The sequence below is a fragment of the Sinocyclocheilus rhinocerous genome, unplaced genomic scaffold, assembly GCF_001515625.1.
Source record: "Sinocyclocheilus rhinocerous isolate Xijiao unplaced genomic scaffold, SAMN03320098_v1.1 scaffold742, whole genome shotgun sequence".
In the NCBI taxonomy this organism is placed as follows: Eukaryota; Metazoa; Chordata; class Actinopteri; order Cypriniformes; family Cyprinidae; genus Sinocyclocheilus; species Sinocyclocheilus rhinocerous.
The window spans coordinates 1,673,911-1,685,092 of NW_015641116.1; the positions used below are offsets into that span (position 1 = coordinate 1,673,911).

Sequence of the window (11,182 nt, forward strand, 5' to 3'; positions counted from 1 at the left end):
AAACACCATCATGGTAACACACGTGAAACTGAAATAATGCAATAAACATTCATTTAACAACATTAGGTGTAACACACAACCCTAATATACAAAACTGATAAGAAAAAACTAAGAAGAAACATAGTTATTTCAACAAAAAAACATCAAATTTGAAATGTAATGCAGGGAATTCTGGGAATGTCAATTTACGGTTATTCACTGTAAATTATATGAAAAAGAATTATATTTTTCACTTCCAAAAACGGTATACTACTGTAAAATTACATGTAATGTCCAATACAGTTTTTCACCGTATATAGTAGGGGAATTTACCGTTAACCATTTAACAGGTTTTTACTGTAGCATTTTTACAGTCTTTTACCATTAAATTCACGGTCATTTTTTACAGTGCATGCTTAATCAGTATATATATATACTTGCATATGTGTCTTCTTGTGTATGTGTTTGTTTATGCAATATTAGTGTAACATGCATAATAAATGTATAATATTCTGTTGGTGGTTTGTGTGATTATTTTACTGCATCTATTGTTGCAAAACCCCTAATATGTAGCCAAATGAAGGACTTCAGATGTAGACTTAAGCTAAAATAACCATCATTTGCAATTTTACAGTGCTTAAAGAACAATAAGATCAATAATGTCTGTCACTCTTTTTAAGCAAAATAAGGAAAGGTGCATTAACTTAAAATGTACACTCAAATGGCTTGCCTTAATACACACACATGCAGATTAGTATTTACAATAGACATTTCAACAACCCAGGTTTTTTTTCTGGTTAATTTGAACATAATTCACATTAAATCATGCTTGGAAATTTAACAATAGCTAACTGATGTCAACAAGATGCACTTGTTTCTGTTTATCTACAACGGCTTTCCCGGGTTCATATTTCACAGGATTATCACAAAAACATTAGATAAATCATTAAGTCATTTTTGGGGTATCCAATATGACCAAAATCAATTTAGATCAGATCAAGATTTTACAGCAACACTTTATATAACATTATATAATAAATTACATCAAAATAAGACATGCAGACAGACTGACAGACATTAAAATTGTGGTGCTTTGTAGGTATGTTAAAGTCTCATGGGTCACATTTTTTTCTGCTACATAGTGAGGTATGTGTAATATGATCTTTTAAAAAAAGTGGTACACCTTTCTCAGGTTGTTAATTTAAATATGTAAGAAAAGAGGAGGAGATACTATGAAAACAGAAACCATAAATACATGTATGGGATAACGCCACAAGCACAGATATCTCCATGTTAACAGAAGAAAATCCCAAAATCGTATTGATCCCTGTATCCAGACAATCATTCCAACACCAAGGACGTTCTCTACAGAACATCCCTTTTGTGGACCATCCCAAGAGGTAAGACTTTGTTCAGAGTTTTGATAGGTAAGTGATCATTTACCTTTGGTCTTTGTAGTTGTTGGAAAAAAATTTTTGTGTACAACTTAAACTTCATTTACTTTTCCTCCATCACCATAGTGGCTGTGCTGCTTCTCTAACAAAAGGTCTTCAACATCTCAGTACCAGGTACTGAAGTTTTATTTGTTTCAAATAATTCTAGTAATTTAAATTACCTCCATTTATTCAGTTAACAATCACAGTTTTACTGTGCTAGTTTTTTCTCTGCAGCAGGTGATACACATCCTGTTGCTAGGTGATTTATCTTATATAGCGATTTGTCTTGTTTCAATGGCCAAGATAATTTTTTTTTCAATTTAAAAATTAAAATCAAGAAGATGAAGGAATGGAATGCGCAATAACATGTTTGACCATATTCTACAGTATAGAATGTTTGCAACAAGTTATGAGTATGTTTTTTTTGTCTGTCGACTGTCTGTCTTATGCTTTCTTTTTTCTTGTTTTCTTTGCTGTATGCATCACTGAATAAGTATCACCTTTTAACCAACAAGTTCCACATCAATCAGAAAAGGCATTGATCCTAAAAGTATGCCGTATGACAGCTTTGTTGAATGAACAGACAAAATTAAAGTGGTTATTCAATGAACATCTTAAGGCTCACTTTGGCATCTCTTGCACAATCGTGCAGATTGTAAAGACGGATGTCTATGATCTGAAAGCCAGAGATGTCTGGTCATTCAGTGATTCAGACTGCAAGAAAATCCATACCAGAGTGACTCAGTTTTATTGAAAATTGTCTTAAACCAGACTGTCCACCAAAACCAACTGAAAACCAACATCCAAATCTCATACCTCAACCAGAAGGTCCTGCACCAGCTCCTCCAGCCACAGAACTTAAGTCAGTGAATCAACCGCCTCCAGTTCAGCCAGTCATGAATCAGTCTGATCCAAGTAATCCTGCACATGACCAGGTTCAGCCACATGGAGGTAAACATACAATAAATGTACATTTTCAGAAGATGGAAGGAAATTAAACTCAGCAACATGACAGTTAGGCTGTACTAAATCCACTTACATACACATATAAATTCAAATAGTGGCTCAAACAGATTTTTTTAATTTACTATACTAACTAGAAAGTTTTTCACCTTTCATTTAGGTCCTGATCCAGCTTCTCCACCTGCTGGGCTTCAGCCAGAGAATCAGTCACCTCCAGTTCAGCCAGTCATGAATATGTCTGCTCCAATTAATGCAGTGCCACAACTGATTCTGCCTTATAAAGGTAAGTGTAGAATAAATGTACGTATATATCTGAGTGTTACATAACATTTAGATGTTCAAATGTTTAACTAAAAGGCTCTATTTTTCAAAATAGACAATAAATGTTAATATTTTCAAATACAATACACATCACATCAATACAAATAGTGCCACATAAAGAAGAAATGTTATGTTACTGTACTAACTAGATTCTTTAAACTTTCAAGGCTTTTACTTTCACTCTCAATTGTTTTTTCTTAAACTAGGCCATCCAGTCCAAAACTACCCTCCAAATGCCATACCTCAGACAGCAGGACCTGGACCGGTTCCTCCAGCTACAGGGCTCCAGCCACAGAATCAACCACTTCCAGTTCAGACAGTCATGAATCAATCTCCAAATCCAATGCCTCAGCCAGGACAGCACCTTTCCACTTATCCTGTGGGAGGTTATGTAGTACATGGGCAGGTTCCTCCGCTTGCAGGGCTCCAGCCGGGCAATTATCCACTTCCAGTTCAGATAGTCATGAATCCGTCTAGTCCAGGTAATCCAGCACCTCACCAGGTTCAGTCATATGCAGCGAAAAATAATAAATGTGTATGTGAATGACATATTTAGATATTAAAATGTTCAACTAAAACAAAGGCTTTTCTTTCCACATACAATAAAAGTTAACAATTTTCAAATGTCCTTTGTTGTCAGTTCATCCAGTGACATAGGAAGGAGTACATCAATACAAACGAGAACACAAATCAATAAAAACAAAAATGTTGATTATTGTCTTAAACTAGGTCATCCCAGAATCAGTCACCTCCAGTTCAGCCAGTCATGAATATGTCTGCTCCAATTAATGCAGTGCCACAACTGATTCTGCCTTATAAAGGTAAGTGTAGAATAAATGTACGTATATATCTGAGTGTTACATAACATTTAGATGTTCAAATGTTTAACTAAAAGGCTCTATTTTTCAAAATAGACAATAAATGTTAATATTTTCAAATACAATACACATCACATCAATACAAATAGTGCCACATAAAGAAGAAATGTTATGTTACTGTACTAACTAGATTCTTTAAACTTTCAAGGCTTTTACTTTCACTCTCAATTGTTTTTTCTTAAACTAGGCCATCCAGTCCAAAACTACCCTACAAATGCCATACCTCAGACAGCAGGACCTGGACCGGTTCCTCCAGCTACAGGGCTCCAGCCACAGAATCAACCACTTCCAGTTCAGACAGTCATGAATCAATCTCCAAATCCAATGCCTCAGCCAGGACAGCACCTTTCCACTTATCCTGTGGGAGGTTATGTAGTACATGGGCAGGTTCCTCCGCTTGCAGGGCTCCAGCCGGGCAATTATCCACTTCCAGTTCAGATAGTCATGAATCCGTCTAGTCCAGGTAATCCAGCACCTCACCAGGTTCAGTCATATGCAGGGAAAAATAATAAATGTCTATGTGAATGACATATTTAGATATTAAAATGTTCAACTAAAACAAAGGCTTTTCTTTCCATATACAATAAAAGTTAACAATTTTCAAATGTCCTTTGTTGTCAGTTCATCCAGTGACATAGGAAGGAGTACATCAATACAAACGAGAACACAAATCAATAAAAACAAAAATGTTGATTATTGTCTTAAACTAGGTCATCCCGTCCAAAACAACCTTCCAAATCTCATGCCTCAGTCAGAAGTTCCTGCACCGGCTCCTCCAGCCATAGAACTTCAGTCAGTGAGTCAACCACCTCCAGTTCAGCCAGTCTTGAATCAGTTTGATCCAAGTAATCCTGCACCTCACCATGTTCAGCCATATGCAGGTAAACCTAGAATAAACGTATATCTGAGTGTTATTTAATATTAAGATATAAGAAATGTTACTTATTTTGAAGTTGGAAGGAAGTTAAACTTTAACAACATCAAATTCAATTAATTCTAAACAAGTTAAACGGCTCAACTGAAGTCAAATCTGTACTTACCAAAATAGACTAAGTTCATATTTTCCTATGCACTTTGTTGAATAGTGTGTATGTACTTAATGCACATTAATGCTGTAAAGACAATGCAAGTCTAATGATGGTGTATCTCCATCCTCCTCACAAACATCTCTAGCACCTGCAGTTCCACCACTAGTTCAACTTTATGGAGTACCACCTGGTCTCGAATACCTTGCTCAGGTGGGGCTTACCTCTCTCTTTCTATCAATATATCTTTCTGGAAGTGTCATGTCTGGTTACTACTACCTGGTATTTTTTTGTGCATTTCAGATTGACCAAATACTTGTTCACCAAAAAATGGCGTGTATAGAGAGTGAGTCTTCTTATATTAGTCCTTTTTGTTCATTTTTATTAAGTGTGTTAGAGCACTGCCAATGTTTGAAAACATTTCTGTTAACACTTTGATGATTCCTAAAAGATTGCATACTTTTACCCTGTTTAAACAGAAGAGATATTTTAATCTGACAAACTATGATCATACTTGTCTACAGTGCTTACTGGCTTTGAGACTAACAACCAGTATGAGATCAAGAACAGCATTGGGCAAGAGATCTACCATGCCAAAGAAAAGAGTAACTGCTTTGTACGTAATATCTTTGGTTCAGCACGTGGTTTTAAAATGCGAATTACAGACAACATGGGCCAAGAGGTCATTCAGATGGACAGACCAATGCGCTGCTTCCTGCAAGAGGTAGAACAGACTTTATCAGTTTTATCAAGGTTAATGTAGTAGCTAAATAAAAAAAATGTATGCAAATTTTGAAAGGAACTCCAACATACTGGGCCTCAGACAAAAAAACGACAAGTAATTTTTTGACCTAGAATGAAATATCATTGAAATCAGTGAAATTATTTAGTTGACAATTTACATAATTGCTTATTAAAGATTTGTATGGTTTAGCTTTTATCAAGTCACAACTATGTGCTGTAATGAAGGGCTGTTTATAAACTACAGCATGAGATGTAAAGGCAAGGCAAGGCAAGGCAAGTTTATTTATATAGCACATTTCATACACAATGGTAATTCAAAGTGCTTTACATAAAAGAAATGAAAAAATTATAAAAAAAAATAAAAATAATAATCACAACAATAAAACAAGGAATTTAAAACTTTGAAAATGATTTAAAAATTGATTTAAGAGGTTTAAAATGAATTTAAAACAGTTAAGCCTATATACAACACAAGCCTATATATTTCAGCTTCCAGTTCATTTTAAAAAATGACTGATGGTTTAGTGAGGGATTGAGCTGCTCACAAGCAAGTTCGAAGCTGTTTCGTGAATGCTTTAAAAAAAAAAAAACTTTGTAGACCCATACAATGTTGCTGGCTGTTAAGACTAGATTTTTTTTTTTCATATTTGCAACCACTTAAAATGTATATTTCCATTTTTCCTAATTATGCAGTTAAAGGTTGAAGATAGCAATTTGAAGGGTAATTTGAAACTAATCTTGGTATGAATGGGGATATGATATGATTTAGTTGTTGAGTTTTTAAGGACATACTTGCAAGCAGCTGTGCAGGGATTTGAGCTAATTCTTTTCATGGGACAGTGGTACAGGGGTTAAACTGATTTAGCATGAGATGGACAGCGCTCTATTTTTAGCTGTGTGTTTACACGCTTCTTGGGCATGTGTCTATCAGTATTTGAGTTATTCGATTCACTATTTAATATTCCATACTTCAGAATCAAGATTTTTTGTTGTCACTCCTACACAGCCACATACCCTGTTCTTTTTGTGTAAGTAATTTAAATGTACACTTAAATCACTTAGAGTGGAGATGGATTTGGCACTGCTATTAAGACATTTGGAAACTGCTATAAATTTCTATTCAGTGCTCTTGAATCACCTGCACACCTAAAGTGTCTTATAACTTTGTCTGATTGCACACATTTTCACATATTTTCTTTTCTTATTTATTAATTGATGTGAATTTTCCACCCTCAGATTGAAGTACAGGCTCCACCTGGAGTAACCATAGGCTATGTGAAACAGGAGTGGTCCTGCTTTTTACCAAAATTCTCCATCCTGGGCCCCAACAATGAGGTACTACTGAAGATCCGGGGACCCTTCCTTCCACTCAAATGCTGTGGTGACATAAATTTTGAGGTAACATTTATTTCAGACAAAATGAGAGCAATAATGAAATAATTTTTTAGACTTAAACCCGTGTTAAGGTGTTTTGCATTTGATGTTAGTATTACACGTCTTTTGCACCACTAAGAAGGTCTGTCTTTAGGTAAAAGGCATGATTGGTGAACAGTCTATTGGTCGAATCACAAAACAACGGAGTGGTTTCATTAAGAAATGCATCAGTGATGCCACCAACTTTTGTATCCAGTTCCCTATGGACATGGATGTTAATATGAAGGCTGTACTTTTAGGTGCTTGCCTCCTTATTGTGAGTATTAAGCAAATGACTTTGGTGATTCACAGGACATTGCGGTCTAACTGTAAATATTGGAAGTTCATTCGGAGCTGATATTTTGAACTGTTTTGGAAATGAATTAGACTTGGCACAGTATAGTATGAAATTACATCAATTAATAAAATATCAACAGTATGCAGTTGTGTTAAAATATGTAGTATTATAGTATTGATTCTTGTTTGGACTGATCTCTCTTCATTCTCTTTCCTTTTCTTCTCATAGGACATCATGTTCTTTGAAAAAGGTGGAAATTTATTTCTAAAATTATTAAAGGGATTTTAAAATGCCTTCCTTTTAAAAAAAATATATGTAAAGTGGGTATAAATTTAATAATATCCCACCATTTTCCATCCTGTCCCTGGCTCTCTAACTGAAAGGCTCAGTTTTTGTGGTGCTTGGCCTTTTTTGATTGGCTAGAATTGTTGTCATAGGAAATAATGTAGTTTTTTAATAATACAAGAATATGTACCTAGGTGCTTTATTGCATTAGTAGAAGGAGATACAGGATTATAAGAGGAAAGATGCAACACAATATGTTATATATATTTGACAAATATAATATAAATGAAGCATATGTAACATATGAAAAAAAAATGTATGTTCTAATCTGTTTGCAAACAAGCATTGCTCTAAATGTATGATTCACACTCTGTCCTTTCATTTAAATTGACACATTTATAGCTGAAAGTTGGATATCTTCCTTTCAATACAGGATTGTGACTCATTACCCCTCCAAGAAGATATTAATGTTTTACATTATGATTTTTTTTCACATTAGCTTATAGAATGTTGTGGGCAAAAAAAAAAGCACTTCTCTGTCATCATTCCATTTTAAGTCTCAGAGGAGCCAGTATGGAGTCTGTAAGGGTTAATGAGGACCTGAGCAAAATCCAAACTTTCGATCTGCAGATGATTTGATGGGTCTGCTTTCCATTTGAGGGAGTTTTCTTTTCAGAGATCTGCTTTTCTCTCTCCTCCCTAATAGCAGAAAGAGTCAAATGCATGTGGCCTGAGTGAGAGTGTGGTATAAGACAATACACATACTGTCGTCATAGAAAAAAATGCTAAATGGGCAGGCAACCTTTGTCGAGATGGAGAAACCTACAAGCATAAATGGACTCATTGGGCCTTATCTGTCCCCTCCCCTTCCTATCATTATGGATTGGAAAAACATGGAATGGAATATTCTTCAGTTCTGCATTCCTCTTTAGTGAATTCCAGCACTTGTGGGAACACACATGCACTATTATGAAAATATTCAACAGTGTTTTTCCATAACCTTGTAGTTTCATTTGTACAGCACAAATTAACCAGATTTACTGTCATTCGGTTGTATCTCTTCAAAATGTTAGTTTTTGTTGTCACTCTTTTTCATAATTAGTATTTAGCTCTCATAATCATATTTTGCTCTCCAGACAAATCAAATATGCAGCCAATCAAATACCCATATGTTTTTTTTTTTTTTGACATTTTAAAATTGGATTGTATTTTCTGGAACAATTAAAATGGCATAAATAGATTGCTAACATTCTTTTGATTTCTTATTGCATGTGCATTTTCATGTTTCACATTCATATGATTTCTTCTACCCAACAAACAAATAAAATGTATTAAAATGTGGTCTTATTTTATAACACGTGTAAAAAACATTTTTTTTAAATACGAGACCAGTTCATTAACCGTTCCAAATTGAACTTTCACAACAAAATCACCAAGGAACTAATGTATTTTACCACAACTTGCTATGAACTATCAAGAAGAACATTAGATTTGAAGCAGTCAGCTGAGGTATCTCTTTTTAAATAACACTACACAGCAAAATCCCCAGTTAAATCAACTCTGCTCAGAGTGCATATTGTCCCAATCTACAGAGAATGTTGGTCCCATTTTATATTAGGTGTCTTTAAATACTATGTACTTAATATTATCTATCTATTGAGGTGGGATATGGTTAAGGTTAGGGGCGGGTTTGGTGGTATGGTTAGGTTTAAGGGGTAGAGTTAGGGTCAACAGTGTAAATATTGATGTAACTACAGAAATTAACTGTAAATGTACAGTATTTTCAAATATAAGTACAATGTAAAAACATGTACGTACACAATACATGCATTGTATCAAATGATTAATTTAAATGTAAGTAAATAAGGACACATTATAAAGTGGGTCCAAAATGTTTTAGACTATTATGCCCACAAAATTAAAGGTTAAATGCACATTAAACTATGAAGTCAGGACCCAGTAGAATCATATTAGACAGGCAAGGGTTACATAACATAACTAGTCAACAAGACTTCTTGTCCAACCAGTTTATTTTATGAAATGAGTGAAAAGAACGCAACACTTCTGTAGCATTTACTTTTGCTTTCTTTATTAGGCTATATGCACCATTGTTTTGTTTTTGCTTCACCTTTTATCGCCATCTGGTTCCACATGATATATTGACAGTAATGCTAAATACAGATATCTGATCCTTACTGATGTGTGTCATAGACATATCTTTGAAGACGTAAATGGTGTACAGTGGTGCTTGAAAGTCTGTGAACCCTTCAGAATTTTCTATATTTCTGCATAAATATGACCCAAAAGATCATCAGATTTTCACACTTTCCTGAAAGTTGATAGAGAATCCAATTAAACAAATTAGACAAAATATATACTTTGTCATTTATTTATTCTGGAAAATGATCCAATATTACATATCTGTGAATGGCAAAAGTATGTGAATCTCTAGGATTAGCAGTTAATTTGAAGGCGAAATTAGAGGTGTTTTTAATCGATGGTATGACTATCAGGTGTCAGTGCGTGCCCGGTTTTATTTAAAGAACAGGGATCTATCAAAGTCTGATCGTGTTTGTAGAAGTGAATTATGGCACGAACAAAGGAGATCTCTGAGGACTTCAGAAAAAAGGTTGTTGTTGCTCATCAGACTGGAAAAGGTTACAAAACCATCTCTAAAGAGTTTGGCCTCCACAAATCCACAGTCAGACATAAAATGGAGGAAATGTAAGACCATTGTTACCCTCCCCAGGAGTGACTGACCAACAAAGATGACTCCAAAAGCAAGGACCCCAGGGTAACCTCTAAGTAACTAAGGCCCTTTCTCACATTGGCTAATGTTAATGTTAATGAGTCCATCATCAGGAGAACACTGAACAACCATGGTGTCCATGGCAGAGTTGCAAGGAGAAAGCCACTGCTCTCCAAAAAGAACATTGCTGCCCATCTGCAGTTTGATAAAAATCATGGATAAGCCAGAGGGCTATTGGAGAAATGTTTTGTGAATGTATGAGACCAAAATAGAACATTTTGGTTTAAATGAGAAGTGATATATTTGGAGAAAGGAAAACACTGCATTCCAGCATAAGAACCTTATCCCATCTGTGAAACATGGTGGTGGTAGTATCATGGTTTGGGCCTGTTTTGCTGCATCTGGGCCAGGACGGCTGCCATCATTGATGGAACAATGAATTCTGAATTATACAAGCACATTTTAAAGGAAAATGTCAGGACATCTGTCCGAGAACTGAATCTCAAGAGAAAATGGGTCATGCAGCAAGACAACCACCCCAAGCACACAAGTCGTTCTACCAAAGAATGGTTAATGAAGAACAAAGTTAATGTTTTGGAATGGTCAAGTCAAAGTCTGGACATTAATCCAAAGGAAATGTTGTAGAAGGACCTGAAGCAAGCAGTTCATAGGAGGAAACCCACCATAGAGTTGAAGTGGTTCTGTACTGAGGAATGGGCTAAAATTCCTACAAGCGTTGAGCAGGACTGATCAGCAGTTACAAGAAACATTTAGCTGCACTTATTGCTGCAAAGGGGGGTCAGACCAGATACTGAAAGCAAAGATTCACATACTTTTGCCAGTGACAGATATGTATCACTGGATAATTGTTCTCAATAAATAAATGACATAGTATATATTTTTGTCTCATTTGTTTGATTGGATTCTCTTTGTCAACTTTCAGGACTTGAAAGTTCTTGAAAGAGAAGGACTTGAAAGAAAATCTGATTATCTTTTGGGTCACATTTATGCAGAAATATAGAGAATTCGGAAGGGTTCGCAAACTTCTTTCAAGCACCACTGTAACTGTAACTGTTCATATCATCATATCA

The 11,182-nt window shown here is 35.2% G+C and overlaps 1 protein-coding gene across 1 annotated transcript in view; it reads left to right on the top strand.

Annotated features, from left to right (window-relative positions):
* The window catches only part of LOC107754652 (phospholipid scramblase 1-like), a 10,344-nt gene extending 3,258 nt beyond the window's left edge, over positions 1-7,086 (top strand). The window contains exons 2-13 of the mRNA XM_016571190.1: positions 2,187-2,366; positions 2,539-2,661; positions 2,906-3,201; positions 3,340-3,347; positions 3,429-3,520; positions 4,288-4,458; positions 4,751-4,815; positions 4,906-4,948; positions 5,127-5,326; positions 6,583-6,744; positions 6,875-7,036; positions 7,072-7,086. Of these exons, the coding sequence (XP_016426676.1) occupies positions 2,187-2,366; positions 2,539-2,661; positions 2,906-3,201; positions 3,340-3,347; positions 3,429-3,520; positions 4,288-4,458; positions 4,751-4,815; positions 4,906-4,948; positions 5,127-5,326; positions 6,583-6,744; positions 6,875-7,036; positions 7,072-7,086 (1,517 nt within the window). The remainder of the gene's footprint in view (positions 1-2,186; positions 2,367-2,538; positions 2,662-2,905; positions 3,202-3,339; positions 3,348-3,428; positions 3,521-4,287; positions 4,459-4,750; positions 4,816-4,905; positions 4,949-5,126; positions 5,327-6,582; positions 6,745-6,874; positions 7,037-7,071) is intronic.
* The last annotated feature ends 4,096 nt before the right edge of the window (positions 7,087-11,182 follow it).